General features: G+C 44.3%; 1 protein-coding gene across 30 annotated transcripts; it reads left to right on the plus strand.

Moving 5' to 3' along the window:
* The first annotated feature begins 233 nt into the window (after positions 1-233).
* LOC121558743 (SH3 domain-binding glutamic acid-rich-like protein) lies at positions 234-16,971 on the plus strand. 30 transcript variants are annotated; one of them, XM_041872133.2, is made up of 13 exons: positions 234-398; positions 2,958-3,143; positions 3,261-3,341; positions 5,293-5,469; positions 6,714-6,887; positions 7,656-7,682; positions 7,779-7,805; positions 10,866-10,892; positions 11,675-11,698; positions 12,074-12,100; positions 13,078-13,107; positions 15,041-15,104; positions 15,899-16,971. In XM_041872133.2, exons 1-12 carry the CDS (start codon positions 354-356, stop codon positions 15,059-15,061), a joined length of 846 nt encoding a protein of 281 aa, XP_041728067.1. In that variant the 5' UTR covers positions 234-353; the 3' UTR covers positions 15,062-15,104; positions 15,899-16,971. The 30 variants fall into 30 exon arrangements, with proteins under 30 accessions (XP_041728067.1, XP_041728070.1, XP_041728074.1 ...); XM_041872136.2 differs by having other exon boundaries at positions 15,044-15,104; XM_041872140.2 differs by having other exon boundaries at positions 13,078-13,098.
* The last annotated feature ends 306 nt before the right edge of the window (positions 16,972-17,277 follow it).

The following is a 17,277-nucleotide window of genomic DNA, read 5'->3' on the forward strand; positions in this document are numbered from 1 at the left end:
TATGCATACATTTCAACTGCCCGCTTTAACTCTTGGTTTTGTTTTCACTAGTTGCTCTGTTGGTCAGTGGCTATTTCTGTCCATATATGCACTTTGCATGTAGCTTCAAACTAACTTTGTGGTCCCCATGCCGACAGACAGCTGAAGTTGCCAATCACTCGGTCAGCGCTGCACCCCTAAAACCTGGCCCACCAATCCTGCGGTGATGGAGAGTTTGGGGACAAAAATAGCCTCATTAGTGTGGCTTGTGTTCGCAGAGTAATGTCCTGGGTACGCTCTACTATTAGGGCAGGCAGCCTGTATCTTTAATAACCTACGTTAGTACCTCATTCTACAGAACACGTTGTAACAAAATGGTTATAAAAGTATTTCTAGCTTCTTCATCAGGATCGACAGCGGTAAGCATTTACCCGAGTCTTTGTTTTTAAATGCAAAATTAACTTTGTTGGCCGGTTTCCTACGACTATTGTTCAGCTCTTAGTACATGCATTTATGTGACTGGCAAACAGATTCAAATCGGTTGAAGTTATTATAGGCCTAGGCAATTTAGCGGTTTGTCAACTTTTAGTACCGTTATTTGCGTCTAACTTCTCAGTTGAGAAGCACTAAGACTACTCGAGTTTCCTTATATATCTCGACCGTCGCTGAGATCACATTCCAAACCTGCAAAAGCAATCTGTTGAAAATGAACCACCATGCATTCACTTGCAGAACTTTCTGGAATATATTTGGATTACTTCAAACCTAATCTACAAGATCAAAGAAAATGTATGATATGTGAATTGATTCATGGCATATTATTATTATTATTATTATTATTAAAATATAAAACATAAAGTCAAAAGCTTTCATTAATGTATCAGTGTCTTCTACTCTGCTCTCCCCAACCTAATGATAGAAAAAAGCAGCCAAACATGATCTCATAAAGAAGAAGCCCACAGTGCATTCGAAAAGTATTCAGACACCTTGACTTTTTCCACAATTTGTTATGTTACAGCCTTATTCTAAATCTACACACGATACCCCATAATGACAAAGCATAAACAGGTTTTTAGTAATTTTGGAAATATCACATTTACATAAGTATTCAGACCCTTTACTCAGTACGTTGTGGAAGCACATTTCGCAGCGATTACAGCCTCGAGTCTTCTTGGGTATGACTTTACAAGCTTGGCACACCTGTATTTGGGGAGTTTCTCCCATTCTTCTCTGCAGATCCTCTCAAGCTCTGTCAGGTTGGATGGGGAGCGTCACTGCACAGCTATTTTCAGGTCTCTCTCGAGATGTTAAATCGGGTTCAAGTCCGGGCTCTGGCTGGGCCACACAAGGACATTCAGAGACTTGTCCCGAAGCCACTCCTGCGTTGTCTTGGCTGTGTGCTTAGGGTCATTGGGCTCCTGAGTGGCGCAGTGGTCTAAGGCACTGCATCGCAGTGCAAACTGTGCCACTAGAGATCCTGGTTTGAATCCAGGCTCTGTCGCAGCCGGCCGCGACCGGGAGACTCATGGGCGGCGCACAATTGGCCCAGCGTTGTCCAGGGTAGGGGAGGGAATGGCCGGCAGGGATGTAGCTCAGTTGATAGAGCATGGCGTTTGCAACACCAGGGTTGTGGGTTCGATTCCCACGGGGGGCCAGTATAAAAAAATATGTATTCAGTAACTGTAAGTCGCTCTGGATAATAGCGTCTGCTAAATGACTAAAATGTCAATGTAATGTAAATGTCATTGTCCTGTTGGAAGGTGAACCTTCGCCTCAGTCTGAGGTCCTGAGCACTCTGGATCAGGTTTTCATCAAGGATCTCTCTGTACTTTGCTCCGTTCACCTTTCCCTCGATCCTGACTAGTCTCCCAGTCCCTGCCGCAGAAAAACATCCCCACAGCATGCTAATGCCACCACCATGCTTCACCGTAGGGATGGTGCCAGGTTTCCTCCAGACGTGACGCTTGGCATTCAGGCCAAAGAGTTCAATCTTGGTTTCATCAGACCAGAGTATCTTGTTTCTCATGGTCTGAGTCCTTTAGGTGCCTTTTGGCAAACTCCAAGCGGGCTGTCATGTGGCTTCCATCTGGCCACTCTACTGTAAAGGCCTGATTGGCGGAGTGCTGCAGACATGGTTGTCCTTCTGGAAGGTTCTCCCATCTCCACAGAGGAACTCTGGAGCTCTGTCAGAGTGACTATTGGGTTCTTGGTCATCTCCCTGACAAAGGCCCTTCTCCCCTGATTGCTCAGTTTGGCCGGGCGGCCAGCTCTAGGAAGAGTCTTGATGGTTCCAAACTTCTTCCATTTAAGAAGGATGGAGGCCACTGTGTTCTTGGGGGCCTTCAATGCTGCAGAATGTTTTTGGTACCCTTCCGCAGATCTGTGTCTCGACACAATCCTGTCTCGGAGCTCTACGGATAATTCCTTTGACCTCATGGCTTGGTTTTTGCTCTGACATGCACTGTTAACTGTGGGACCTTATGTAGACAGGTGTGTGCCTTTCCAAATCATGTCCAATCAATTGAATTTATCACAGGTGGACTCCAATCAAGTTGTAGAAACATTTCAAGGATGATAAATGGAAACCGGATGCACCTGGGCTAAATTTCGAGTCTCATAGTAAAGTGTCTGAATACTTATGTAAATAAGGTATTTCTGTTTTAGTTTTTTTAAATAAATTTGCGACGATATCTGCAAACCTGTTTTCACTTTGTCATTATGGGGTATTGTATGTAGATTGAGGATTTAAAAAAAATACATTTACATTTTTGTCATTAAGCAGACGCTCTTATCCAGAGCGACTTAGTTAGTGAGTGCATACATTTTTATTTAGATTTTTTTTCCATACTATTTAATCAATTTTAGAATAAGGCTGTAACGTTACAAAATGTGGAAAAAGTAAAGGGGTCTGAATACTTTCCGAATGCAATATCTATACTGTGTTTGTTGTCTGTCTGTACACCTGTGTGATGGCCCAGATCAAAAAGAAGCAACAGGATGTGCTTGGATTCCTGGAGGCCTTGAAAGTGGACTACGCTCCATTGGACATTGCCTGCAATGAGGACAACCGCATGTGGATGAGGGAAAATGTCCCTGTGGAGAAAAAGCCCACCAACGGGATCCCCCTACCCCCTCAGATCTTCAACGAAGAGAGCTACTGTGGGGTGAGCAAAACAAGATAATGTAGAAGGTGTGGTAACTAATAGGCCAGGTAGAGGGGGAACATTTCCATTAAAATGCTGAGAGAACGATTGGAGTGTCTCATTTGTCTTTTACCACAGGACTACGAGACATTCTTTGACGCCAAAGAAGACAATGCGGTATATGCCTTCCTGGGTCTGCCACCTCCTCCAGGATCCAAGGTTGGAATTCAACTTTCACTTACTTTTCTAAAATGAAAATGATGTTTATATAGCTTTTGAGCTTTAGATTACAACCACACAACCCTTTTTTCCACTCAATGGATTTTATAATGCAAATAAATGGTTTACTTCCATGTCAGGCTGTTTTAATGTTTATTTAGCTGAAATGCTAGTTTGTTTTTGCTCAGACATGGCTAAGTGCACTCCATACAGTGGGGGAAAAAAACGATTTAGTCAGCCACCAATTGTGCAAGTTCTCCCACTTAAAAAGATGAGAGAGGCCTGTAATTTTCATCATAGGTACACGTCAACTATGACAGACAAATTGAGATTTTTTTTCTCCAGAAAATCACATTGTAGGATTTTTTATGAATTTATTTGCAAATTATGGGGGAAAATAAGTATTTGGTCACCTACAAACAAGCAAGATTTCTGGCTCTCACAGACCTGTAACTTCTTCTTTAAGAGGCTCCTCTGTCCTCCACTTGTTACCTGTATTAATGGCACCTGTTTGAACTTGTTATCAGTATAAAAGACACCTGTCCACAACCTCAAACAGTCACACTCCAAACTCCACTATGGCCAAGACCAAAGAGCTGTCAAAGGACACCAGAAACAAAATTGTAGACCTGCACCAGGCTGGGAAGACTGAATCTGCAATAGGTAAGCAGCTTGGTTTGAAGAAATCAACAGTGGGAGCAATTATTAGGAAATGGAAGACATACAAGACCACTGATAATCTCCCTCGATCTGGGGCTCCACGCAAGATCTCACCCCGTGGGGTCAAAATGATCACAAGAACGGTGAGCAAAAATCCCAGAACCACACGGGGGGACCTAGTGAATGACCTGCAGAGAGCTGGGACCAAAGTAACAAAGCCTACCATCAGTAACACACTACGCCGCCAGGGACTCAAATCCTGCAGTGCCAGACGTGTCCCCCTGCTTAAGCCAGTACATGTCCAGGCCCGTTTGAAGTTTGCTAGAGTGCATTTGGATGATCCAGAAGAGGATTGGGAGAATGTCATATGGTCAGATGAAACCAAAATATAACTTTTTGGTAAAAACTCAACTCGTCGTGTTTGGAGGACAAAGAACGCTGAGTTGAATCCAATGAACACCATACCTACTGTGAAGCATGGGGGTGGAAACATCATGCTTTGGGGCTGTTTTTCTGCAAAGGGACCAGGACGACTGATCCGTGTAAAGGAAAGAATGAATGGGGCCATGTATCGTGAGATTTTGAGTGAAAACCTCCTTCCATCAGCAAGGGCATTGAAGATGAAACGTGGCTGGGTCTTTCAGCATGACAATGATCCCAAACACACCTCCCGGGCAACGAAGGAGTGGCTTCGTAAGAAGCATTTCAAGGTCCTGGAGTGGCCTAGCCAGTCTCCAGATCTCAACCCCATATAAAATCTTTGGAGGGAGTTGAAAGTCCATGTTGCCCAGCGACAGCCCCAAAACATCACTGCTCTAGAGGAGATCTGCATGGAGGAATGGGCCAAAATACCAGCAACAGTGTGTGAAAACCTTGTGAAGATTTACAGAAAATGTTTGACCTGTGTCATTGCCAACAAAGGGTATATAACAAAGTATTGAGAAACTTTTGTTATTGACCAAATACTTATTTTCCACCATAATTTGCAAATAAATTCATAAAAAATCCTACAATGTGATTTTCTGGATTTTTTTTCTCATTCTGTCTGTCATAGTTGACGTGTACCTATGATGAAAATTACAGACCTCTCTCATCTTTTTAAGTGGGAGAACTTGCACAATTGGTGGCTGACTAAATACTTTTTCCCCCCACTGTATATCATATTCCTTTGTAGGGCAAGCAGGGGTTAGTGATGTTAATTGTGTGAGAGGGATACGATGTGACATGTATGCTAAGCTAGTTGAGGATGATGCAACTGTGTTAAACAACCTGCCAATTGTCCTTGGTGCAGGAAGCGAAAGAGGCGGAAAAGGCATTTATCCTTGAAAATGGGACTGTTGAGAATGAGACCATTGAGAACGGAACCGTTGAGAGTGAGACCGTTGAGAACGGAACTGATGATGCTGAAGATGAAGAGAACCTTGAAGCTGAGGAGGTTGAGGAGGAGAACCTTGATGATGACTCACTAGTAATGCCTTTCTCTTATCCCCTCAGTCCCTGTCTCACCTTTACCATTTCTCCCCCGGTTTCTTCCTATCCAGCGTAATCTTAACCATTTCTCTAGTTAACTCCTGTTGGTTTCATTTTCCAGTTACCCAGTTAACTCTTGTTGGTTACATTTTCCATGGATGATTACCAAGTAACCAGTAATGTTGCTAATCCTCTCATTGCATGGATGAGTGTCAATTTAGAGTTGGTTTAAAAACAGTGTAACCATCTCTCATTAATTAACATGTGTACATTTCTCCCTTTAATAGTGTGTCATTGTGTTTATATTTCATCTGTAGTTTTTACAAAGCATATAAAGTATTTATAATCATTCTAGATATTATATATGATTTCTATTCAATAGAAAGCAGATGATTGGGAATCAGTTCATTCTTTTTCAAATTAATAATTTGTATAATAGGACTGTTCTTACAGAAGAGCATGCTGATGCTGTTGTAAAAAATGGTGATATGAACGTTTATATGGAGAAATATTAAGAAAAAAGTACATTAGGCAAACTTAAACATCTCAGCTCACTTTGGGATGCTGCCAAACCGGAGAGATTGACCTGGTGCATGAGCATCACAGAGAAATGAATTGTATCTTTTTTTCAAGGAGGTGGCCAGGGACAGCAGAGAAATATTGCCCAGTGGAACCTGTGATTTTCCTCTTATAAATCCCACAGGCTTTTAGAGGGTGCTGTTTCGAGAAGAGTGCAAATTGAGTTATTTTTACTGGACCAGCTTCATGGGTATTTCTGGGAAATGAGTTCAGCCGCCCCCTGCTTTTGTTGTTCTCCAGAGTACCAGAGTACCAGGCCGGTTTATTTTCCATTTAAGCTGCAATGTTGTGGGAATGACAGTTATTTTATTGATACTGTTGACTGTACTGATTTAGCTGGCTTCCGGCAGTGGGATAATATGCAGTCTTCCTCGCTACACCATACAACAATGCAAACCTCTCATTTCTCTCCACAGCACCAATATGCTGCTATTCATCACCTTGTAACCATATGTAATTTCCCTTCATTTATTCATGCATTTTCCTTTACTCAGAGGAGCTGCTGATGCTGATGCTTTACTCTGTGATGTCTTTGAACATGTGACTCCAGCATTAGGGCTGCTCCCCTCCTGGTGTTTGTGCGCCCATGACAGCTGCTGTGTCATTACTATTCTAATACATCGTTTTTTCCCCCTTGATGGCACATTGTTGTTTTCACTCTAGAAAAGAGAGGTTCCGATGGAGGAGTTCAATGGAGATGAACACACAGAGGAGGTGGGAGGAGAAACAGGAGAGGAGGCAGCAGAAAAGGCTGCAGAAGAAGACGTCGCCGCAGAAGAGAAGGTGGCAGAGGAGGAGGAGGCGGTCGAAGACACAGAGGAAGCCAGTGAAGACACTGTAATTGGCTCCCAGAATCCCGTGCTGTGTCCTCCCGTGGCATCTCCTCTCCTCCATCTCTTTAATGTTGTCTTTTCCTCTACCTCAGGGTTTTGTTTCCCTCAAGCTCCTGTTGTCCTCGTCTCCTTCTCAACTCTGGAACATACTAACCCACCTGTATACTGTTTCTATTGACTCTTCTGTAACTGTTTCTATTGACTGTTCTGTAACTGTTTCTATTGACTGTTCTGTAACTGTTTCCGTTGACTGTTCTGTAACTGTTTCTGTTGACTGTTCTATTTGTTCCTCAGATCTGTTGGATGTTTAACCACTTCTCTGTTCTGTAGCAGATAACTGTAATCTCTTTGTATGCTGTTTAGTTTTTTAGTTTTTATTGACTCCATTTGCAGCCTTTGTGTCGTCTCAATGACTACATAATCATTGGTCTTGATTTTCCTTGATATGTACTATGTCCTTTGTTCCAAAACAATGTCTAGGTGTGTATGTGTAGTATGTGTCTCCATGTCTAGGTGTGTATGTGTAGTTCCACTGTCCATCCATGTCTAGGTGTGCATGTGTTGGTGTGGGTCCTCTGGAAATCCCCACATGTTGTTGTTCAATGTGCCTGATCTGTGAGATCTGTTCAAGTTGCACGACCTCCAATGTAGAAGTGTCTCATCCATTTTTGAGGAGAGGTTCTCTGTTAGCCTAAAGCCTCCTTGAGGTAATGCTGTCATTGTAAAGATACTGATACACAATATTTTCTATTTTCTCCCCTTTCTGTCAAAGGCCCCCGTGAAGGAGGAAGAAGCCCAGGTAAAGTGTTTTTACATTTCTGAAAAGTATTGAAATCAAATAGAAATATGGGAGTCATGTCTCAGTCTCACAGTTTTTCTCTCTTATCCTAAACAGGAAGAACTAGAGGATGAGGAGGCTAAGGTAACAGGCGACACTGTGTCCACCGAAGTAATGCCTGATATGAAGGGCATTGTCATTAATAATAACTGCCACTGGTCTCTGCATTGTGCCATCTGCCCCACTAAGAAAGCCCTTAGCCTGGATCCAATAGACCTGGCACATGGTTCCATACTACATTGTGCCTTTATTTAACTCTCTAATATTCTAGAATTAAGTAAATTATTAACTTGTAGATATTTTAGTCATTCAACTATTCTAAACAAAGCATATACATGTCGGTCTAAAAGGGAAATACGTATGTTAGGTCTAAGTATTCCTGGCCATAGTCACTGATTTATAAATCAGTACTATGAAGTTTCTCTGCCAATGCCCAGGCCCAGCTATGTCTGCTAGCCATTGTAACAAAACATGATTACATCATACATGCTTAATAACATGCTATCTATATACACTTGCAAAGTTTCCCAACTCACCAGCAGCTTAATTCATTAATAAATACTTTTATTGTGACTTGAAAGCTGTATTGAGAATGGTAAAGGTTATATGAAGGCAAAAGCCTGACTGATCAGAAAAGGTCAAATATCACATTGTTTTAATGTCTCATACCACTGTTGTGTTCTGTTGGGCTCAGAAGTGCCTCAGAAGGCAGTGCTGGTATTGAATACAATGTGCTGTGGCACAAACAAACAGACGCAGAGTAAACCGAGACGTGTTAGTGTTACCCAGGGCACTGTTGTTCACTACAGAGTAAACCATTATAAACTTGTTATTGATAAGATATAAAGTTATATGCTGTTGAACAAGTTCAACTGAATATATCCATCAGTATTTATGTGCAATGTGTCAATAGATATCAAAGCACTTGTGATGTTATTGTATTGTAGTAATAATCAATTGTCACGATCGTCGTAAGCAACGGACCAAGGCGCAGCGTGATATGCGTACATCTTTGAATGAGTAGTTAATGACACTACAACAAAACGATACGTGAAGTCCTAAGGTTAACAAACACAAACCTCTCCGGAACAAGATCCCACAAATAACTAGTGCCAACAGGCTGCCTAAGTATGGTTCCCAATCAGAGACAACGAGAATCAGCTGCCTCTGATTGGGAACCACCCTGGCCAACATAGATATAAATGATCTAGAACAAAACATAGAAAACTATAACATAGAACCTACACACCCTGGCTCAACATAAAAGAGTCCCCAGAGCCAGGGCGTGACAGTACCCCCCCCCCAAAGGCGCGGACTGCGACAGCGCCAACCAAAACCAACAGGGGAGGGGCCGGGTGGGCATTCCGCCTCGGAGGCGGATCCGGCTCCGGGCGTGACCACCACTCTCTTTCTACCCCCCCGTAGCGCCCCTGGTCTGGTCTGGCCCCGCTGGCCGGAGCTGGACTGGACACCGGTGGAGCGGATTGCTCTGGCTCCGGAGTGGAGCAGCTGACCGGTGCCGAACCAGGCACGGGCCGTGCCGGACTGACGACGTGCACCACTGGCTTGGTGCGGGGAGCAGGAACGGGCCGGACCGGGCTGACGACGCGCACCACTGGCTTGGTGCGGGGAGCAGGAACGGGCCGGACCGGGCTGACGACGCGCACCACTGGCTTGGTGCGGGGAGCAGGAACAGGCCGGACCGGGCTGACGACGCGCACCACTGGCTTGGTGCAGGAACAGGCCGGACCGGGCTGGCGACGCGCACATTTTTACATTTACATTTTAGTCATTTAGCAGACGCTCTTATCCAGAGCGACTTACAGGAGCAATTAGGGTTAAGTGCCTTGCACAGGCTTGGTGCGGGGGACAGGAACAGGCCGGACCGGGCTGGCGACGCGCACCACAGGCTTGGTGCGGGGGACAGGAACAGGCCGGACCGGGCTGGCGACGTGCACCACAGGCTTGGTGCGAGGGACAGGAACAGGCCGGACCGGGCTGGCGACGCGCACCACAGGCTTGGTGCGAGGGTCAGGAACAGGCCGGACCGGGCTGGCGACGCGCACCACAGGCTTGGTGCGGAGAGCAGGAACAGGCCGGACCGGGCTGGGAACACGCACCATTGGCTTGGTGCGGGGAGCAGGAACAGGCCGGGCTGGACTGGGAACACGCACCATAGGTCTGGAGCGGAGAGCTGACACAACCCGTCCTGGCTGAATGCCTACTTCCACACAATATGTGTGAGGCATCAGCACAGGACGTACAGGGCTGTGCACTCGTACTGGCGCTACAGCACGTGGCACTGGCGCAGGATATACGGGACCGAGGAGGGGTACTGGAGGCCACGAGCGTTGAGCCGGCACACTCCGTCCTGGCTGCATGCCCACCTTAGCTAGCACAGGACGTACAGGACTGTGCCGGAACACTCGCGGCACAGTACGTGGCTCCGCATAACACGGAGCCTGCCCTTTTAGCCCCCCCCCAACATTTTCTTGGGGCTGTCTCTCGGGCTTCCTCCTCGGCCGGTACCCACTGCGTTGCCGCTGCTCCTCTCTGTAGCGCGCCTCCACAGTATCCTCCCAAGGACGGCGATCCATTCCGGCCTGGATCTCTTCCCAAGTCCAGGATCCCTTCCCGTCCAGGATCTCCTCCCAAGTCCAGGCTGTCTGTTCCTGGACACGCTGCTTGGTCCTCCTTTGGTGGGATCTTCTGTCACGATCGTCGTAAGCAACGGACCAAGGCGCAGCGTGATATGCGTACATCTTTGAATGAGTACTTAATGACACTACAACAAAACAACAAAACGATACGTGAAGTCCTAAGGTTAACAAACACAAACCTCTCCGGAACAAGATCCCACAAATAACTAGTGCCAACAGGCTGCCTAAGTATGGTTCCCAATCAGAGACAACGAGAATCAGCTGCCTCTGATTGGGAACCACCCTGGCCAACATAGATATAAATGATCTAGAACAAAACATAGAAAACTATAACATAGAACCTACACACCCTGGCTCAACATAAAAGAGTCCCCAGAGCCAGGGCGTGACATCAATTTGTTAAAATCTCTATTTCCTGGTTACAGTAACCTGGTGAAAGCTAGCGAGTTGATCCAAAGCTAATCATTGCTATTTGTTGTTTTAGGGAGAAGACGATCAGCAGGTTTCTGAGGTAGATCTACTTTGAATGTTCTATAGCTATAATGTTCAGTCCTTAAATCAAATTCATTATATATTGTAGTCTCAATTTCTGTGCTAAGGGCCTTGGGTGTTCAGTTTTAATGTAGTTTGTTTGCATCCTTGTGATTGTGATCTGTGTCTGACATCCAGACAACTAACCTCACATTCTTCTTTGTTGTAGCTTTTCTTGTGCAATATTGAATGCTTGAAATCCGTCTTCCTTCGTAGTCCCATGATTTGCAACTCCAGATCCACTTTTGTTGTTTTTGCCCCCTTCCCATTTTCCAGAGGCCTCCTGTGAAGAGATTGCTGTATGTTTGGATGCATTTCATCTTAATCCTTGACACAGTTTTGAACACTACTGATCTTTTCTATGACATGCCACCTTAGAGATATAATCATTAGATACCCTAGTCAATAACATTCATATTTGTCATTTGATAAGATTGTTTGATGATTTTATTTAGAAATATGTCATGCTCCTTTAGCTGCTACTCTGTTTAGTGTCTACATTTAAAGAGATCTTGTATAATAGTTAATACAGTAATACAGATACAGTAACAAGGATTGTATGTCTAAATAAATCCAACAAAGTCACAGAAAGATAATTAAGTTTAACTAAATATTTTAGGGCTCCAGCTTGGTTAATGTTGAATCATGCATGTAAAGCTATCTGCAAGAGGGTTTCCTCCTCCAGAAACTCCTTGTACCTCCTCCACACATTGACCCCTCCCGCCTTTGCCCTTTTCCCCATCTCTTGGTTTGGTTTTCCAGGGAGAAGAGGATTTGGGGTCGGAGGTAACTGGGCATCTGCGACTGTGAATTTATCTGGTTGTTCCCCTAGTTACCAGCTGTGTGGGTTTGTCTGGCGGAGATCAGAAGGCTTTGTGTTGTAGGACGGAAGAGCTTGCCTTGTGTGATCTGTCTGCTGTTTGTTCCCTCATCAGTAGCCCGTGTTCACTCCCTCCGAACCTCTTGTCTGTCTGTCTCCCCTCTCTTTTAGCTTTCCTCTTCCTCATTTCTTCCCTAGTCCTGTAGCTGCTTCCTTCCTTCCAGCCTGATCTATCCCTGTAGATTCCATTTTTTAAAAACAGACTTTTCCTATAGCGCATGCCTCTGGTGTCACCTCTGACCTCCATCCACACCACTGACACTTAATCTCATCCTTTCTAGGAGGAAGAAGAGCTGCGACAGCTTGAGGTAGATTGATGTGTTTTTTTTTTTTTCAACTACATTCGTCCCCCCTCTACCTCTCCACCATTCTATCAATGCTGCTTTTCTTGCTTCCACATCTTGCTGTTTATTCAGCATTCCTTCAATTTCCTCCTTCACTACTTTTTATGTAGATTAAACAGACCCTATCTCACCTATGGCATCTGAACAGACTGTAGCCCTTACTATATGTCTGTATCCCTCTCACTCATGCCAGATAATGATATCTCAATCGTTGGATGAGCAACATGGTAACTCTGGTAGCCATCAGAACACAGACCATGATAGAGAAACCCAGCACTGTCATTCATACTGATTTTAGAATATTCCTCACTCACTCTCTCTCTCACACACACACACACACACACACACACACACACACACACACACACACACACACACACACACACACACACACACACACACAGAGAGAGCCTCTCCAACATTCCAAACTGCCACTGCCTGCCCTCCCTCCTTTTCCACACAAGCTTCACTGCCTTTGCTCTCTCTCTCCCTCTCTGCTCTCTTCGTCCTCCCCTCTCTTGCTCTCCTCCACCTCCTCCACCCCCTCCTATACCTTCATTGCAGGAGCAAGAAGAGGCAGTCAGTGAAGTTGAGATAGTTTCCTCTTGTTGTAATTTGTGACATCTTCTGTGGATCTTAGATTGGAAACACCCTCTCTGTATCTCTCTATCTCTCTATTTCTGTCTGTGCTGCTGCTTGGGTTGTGGTCTCTGTGGTACGGATAACTGATGGTGTGCAGCATGACAGACACAACAGTCATTTGGTATACTTATGGTAATAATAATAATGGGAACATTAAGTAACAAAGGGCTTTCCTCCCTCTTGTAGTCTCCTTAGTGACATGCCGTTTCACTTATCTCAAATATAGCCTGTTGTATCTCTTGCCATTGTTCCCTCTTTGACATTGAAATGCTCAAAACCCCTGATATCCCCATCCTTAGGAAGAAGAAGAGGGCCCAGAGGTAACAGAGGTATATTCTGGCTGTGCTCCCAGCCCATTGCATGGTGTGGCCCCTGACGTGGAGTAAATGGATCTTATGCATGACCCTACTCCTTCATATGTGGATTTAGTGTGGGGTTGTGAAGAGCTCTCTACCCTCTTATTCCCCAAGGCTGCCAGCATCACTCCTGTGCTATGCTGTCTATAATGTTTGGAAATTATTGGACTCTCTCTGGACTCTGGTTGTGGTTTTGATGCAGTGTGACTGGGATGAGGTCATTGCCCGTTGGTTTATGTGGAGGCTTGAGTATTCTGCAGCATTGTGCCAGTGGATGTTTCATAACAGGTGACATGCATCGTTTGGTGTCAAGATCTGCCTCTGCGCACATGAGCATAAGTTTGACACCTAGATGTGCTTGTGAATTGGATCTTACAGTGTTTCATAGGGATCCCTAGTGACTTGACCAGAACTTGATGACAACCGGGATGTTTAAAAAGCCATTGGCATGGCTTCTCTTTGCAAGGAGTGTGTGGACAGTGTGGACAGGACAAGCACATCAGAAGATTAATGGACTGTTTGTTATTGTGCAATGCTCCTCCACAACAAGATCTTGGCAGTGTCAGATATGTTGCACCAGACTACGCTGCTTTAAATAATTTGTTACCGTGGACATCATTTATCAAATATTGAATACACAGCAAGCACTATATCCACAAGCAAGTTGTCCGTTACTTAGTTATTAAAAACAGTGAATTACTTGGTCACAGGACTAAATATTTTTAATTTATTTAACCCATAGGCTATTTACATTTGTAGAAATGTAGCTAATTGTATTAGCGCAACACCATGATCAACCCAACAGATGCACCTTGGAGTGAATGTGGTCTGATGATTTGTGAAGTATGCAGTGCCTTGCAGTTTCACGTCATATGACACCACCTCATAGAGGGCCTTGCTTAAAGGCCCACACTACTCTTACTACTTCACTAGCAGTTAAGGGAATGATGCCTTATCCCTGTGGATAACTTGTTCCCTTGGCCTAAGTAGTGGATATATTCCTAGTGTTCCTAGTGTCTTCCCATCCTCACCTCTCCTACCTGTTTTCTTGATGCCTCCCCTGGTTTGTAATATGGTTTTACTCCCTTTTAACCCAACTGGACCCTTCCCTTAAAAAAACAACAACGACAACATATGTTTTTGTATTTTTTGTAATGCCAAGGATGAAGAAGAAAAAGTGACAGAGGTAGAGGAAGCAGAGGTAGTATAGCAACCTGCAAACACACTGATGTTCCCACCAGTGTTCACCTTGGTGCAAAGACTCTTGTACCACTCTGAGAAGGATCTGAGCATTCTACTGAATATTCTAGTGAATCTTTCTTATGGTTATTGATGATGATGACTGCCTTATCTGAATGAAATCAGTTTCTCCGCTTCTCAGTAATCCTGTTAAACTGTAATCAAGCACAGCTGAGCGATATCACTTAATTGGAGAGGGAAGCTTTGTTCGGGCTGCTCTCTTTGTTAAACTAGCACTTTAAGATGAGTCATCTGTGCTCTTTTAAAAAAAAGAAACTAATATGGAGTTAAACTACAGTTTGGCTCATATATTGATGTTACTGAGTGGGATATCAAATTCAAATGTTATTTGTCACATGCCCCCAAATACAACAGGTGTAGACCTTACAGTGAGGGGGGACAATGCAAATAGTCCGGGTAGCCATTTGATTAGCTGTTCAGGAGTCTTATGGCTTGGGGGTAGAAGCTGTTAAGAAGCCTTTTGGACCTAGACTTGGCGCTCCGGTACCGCTTGCCGTGCGGTAGCAGAGAGAACAGTCTATGACTAGGGTGGCTGGAGTCTTTGGCAATTTTTAGGGTCTTCCTTGGATATCTTGGTTCTCCTCTCTTCTGATGTCTTGCTTTACCTTGTCATCAACGTTGTCATTACTCAGTTTTCTTTTCTCAGCAGGAAGAAGAGGACGAGTAGTTACAGCCAGGAAAGGTTTAGGATGTGGTTTACTACTGCCCAGGTAAAATACACTACTTTATTACTTAATCAGAATTATCTTGTCTGCCACTGGGTGGCAGTATGAGAGTATGTAGTTTGCAGTGAACCGATGGCTGCATCGTATACCTCATAAACATTTCTTCTTGTTACTGAATGTCTTTCTAGAGTAATTTAAAAAGAAAACTATTCAGCACATGTATTACTCTGTGCCTTTTTGACCCTTTTATCAAATGGCTCTTCTTACTGGCATTATTAAACCATTGTATTGTATTATTTAGTGCCCTAAAAATAGCTGTGTGTTTTCATAAGTGTTCTGTCAGAGAAGCTAGAGAGAACAGAGCATTGGGCTATTTAACAGGGACTGTCATCAGTCTCTTTACACAAAAAGCTTCATTGAGCACAGAATGCCTGAAGGATCCAAAGAACAGCCATATAAAACGATATCTCATGAATTCTCTTTTCTTTTCCTGCGGCAGTAATGAAGATAATAATAATCGTAATCTACAAAGCCGCACTCATCGCCCCTCTCCAGTAGTGTAGGAAATGGCTCTGCTCTCTCCAGGAGATATTTGGGTTGAGGAGAGGGAACAGCCTGAGACTTTGATCGGATGGCACAGACCACCGCACCCCCTCCCCGAAAAACCCCAAACCTGTCACGCCCAGTTAGAGAAAGCCGTTAAGTGAGCTTCTGAAGAGCCTCGGGAGGGACTGGCACTCAGGGAGGCATGGGCAGTTTGGGCACAGTGGTGATTGAAAGCTTAGGACCCACAGCCTATAGCAACGACGCATTGGTGACCTCTTTTTGTTGTCTTCCAGCCTAGAGAGACCCCCTGTTCCGGCCCTTCCTGACCCCTCAGACAATCCCCCACCCATCCCACTACCCACGATGCCCTCAACTGCTCACTGGGAATGCACATGTCCCCCTGCTAGACCCTGCCGGCTGAAACCTGCCAATCACACACTGTCTGTACGGCCCACCCATACTCCAGAGATAACCCCCTGTTTTACCAGATGTTTATATTGCGTAGGGGACTAGGACTAGAGAAGATGTATTGCTGTACTTCATTTGTATAACATTGTTAGTTTATGGTAGCTTCCATCCAGTGCGTAGCTCAATGACATAGTGTTATCAGTTTGTTGTTATTAGCAATTTTTCTAAGTGTACATACACAGTCATATGTTAAGCGTTTTAAAGATTTCAGACATACTTCACATGTTGCAAATTGAAAATTGTAGTTTTATATCACAGTTTGTATAGGATGATGAGCATGTCACCACTGATATCTTAGCAGTCAATGACTGACAGCTATAACCCTGTGAGTATCTGAGTGAAGATCACTACTGTGAACTGCAACCAGTGAATGGACTTATAATCTCAGACTGAAACAGATCTATCAATGCAGTGCCTCTCACTCGATGCCGGCAAAGATGTTAGATCTACGTGTGTGAATGCAACCCAGTGACTATCTATGCCTCAGTCCAACATGAGAAAGACCCTTGTGTAGGCTTTCCACTAGCTTCCATAGCCACAAAGTCAGATTCCACAAATTGCTTTTTGATCTTATTCTAAGGTTAGGGTTAAGCATAATGTTAGCAGTGTGGTTAGCAGTGTGGTTAGGGTTAGGTTTAAAATCAAATTTTAAGAAGATCAATTGTAGAAATGGGCGGGGTTTAGCCAACATTATGACTTTGTGGCTGTGGAAACTAGTGACGACCCTCATGTAGCGTGCCTTATGACTGTGTTTGCAGCTACTGGACACCGTTCACTGAACATTACTGTCTGCTGATCTACTGTGCACTTTGTTGAATGTAAAAGGAAGTAGATGACTGAGATCCCCCTAGATGTAAGAGAAGTGAAATGCCAATAAAGTAGAGTGGTGTAAACAGCTCCCCATGGCCTATTATGCTCTATTTTCAATTCATTGTGTTTTATTTATAGATCAATGTACAATGTTAGGGCTGGGCAGTGCAAGCTCAAGTCAACAGGATGTAGCTCAGTGTAAAGCCTATCTCTGGGGACTCCAGAAAGAGGTATGGAGGAGGGTATTGCACAGTGAGAAGAATTCGGTGGAAAAGAAAACCAAGAACACATTTATGTCTACATTTGTATTATAAGTGCGAGTTTTGTGAATTTGTCCTAGAAATTTGATATTTGGTGCTCTCTTTTGAAGACATAACTTTATTGAAAGTTATAT

The sequence above is a fragment of the Coregonus clupeaformis genome, chromosome 5 (assembly GCF_020615455.1).
Source record: "Coregonus clupeaformis isolate EN_2021a chromosome 5, ASM2061545v1, whole genome shotgun sequence".
NCBI classification, from domain to species: Eukaryota; Metazoa; Chordata; class Actinopteri; order Salmoniformes; family Salmonidae; genus Coregonus; species Coregonus clupeaformis.

Bases quoted from the DNA above. Each gene is read 5' to 3' on its own strand.
- LOC121558743 (XM_041872133.2), top strand. From the start codon at position 354: ATGGTTATAAAAGTATTTCTAGCTTCTTCATCAGGATCGACAGCG. The intron at 11,699-12,073 runs GTAACTGGGCAT...CATCCTTTCTAG, and splicing joins AAGAGGATTTGGGGTCGGAG to GAGGAAGAAGAGCTGCGACA. The intron at 13,108-15,040 runs GTATATTCTGGC...TTCTTTTCTCAG, and splicing joins AGGGCCCAGAGGTAACAGAG to CAGGAAGAAGAGGACGAGTA.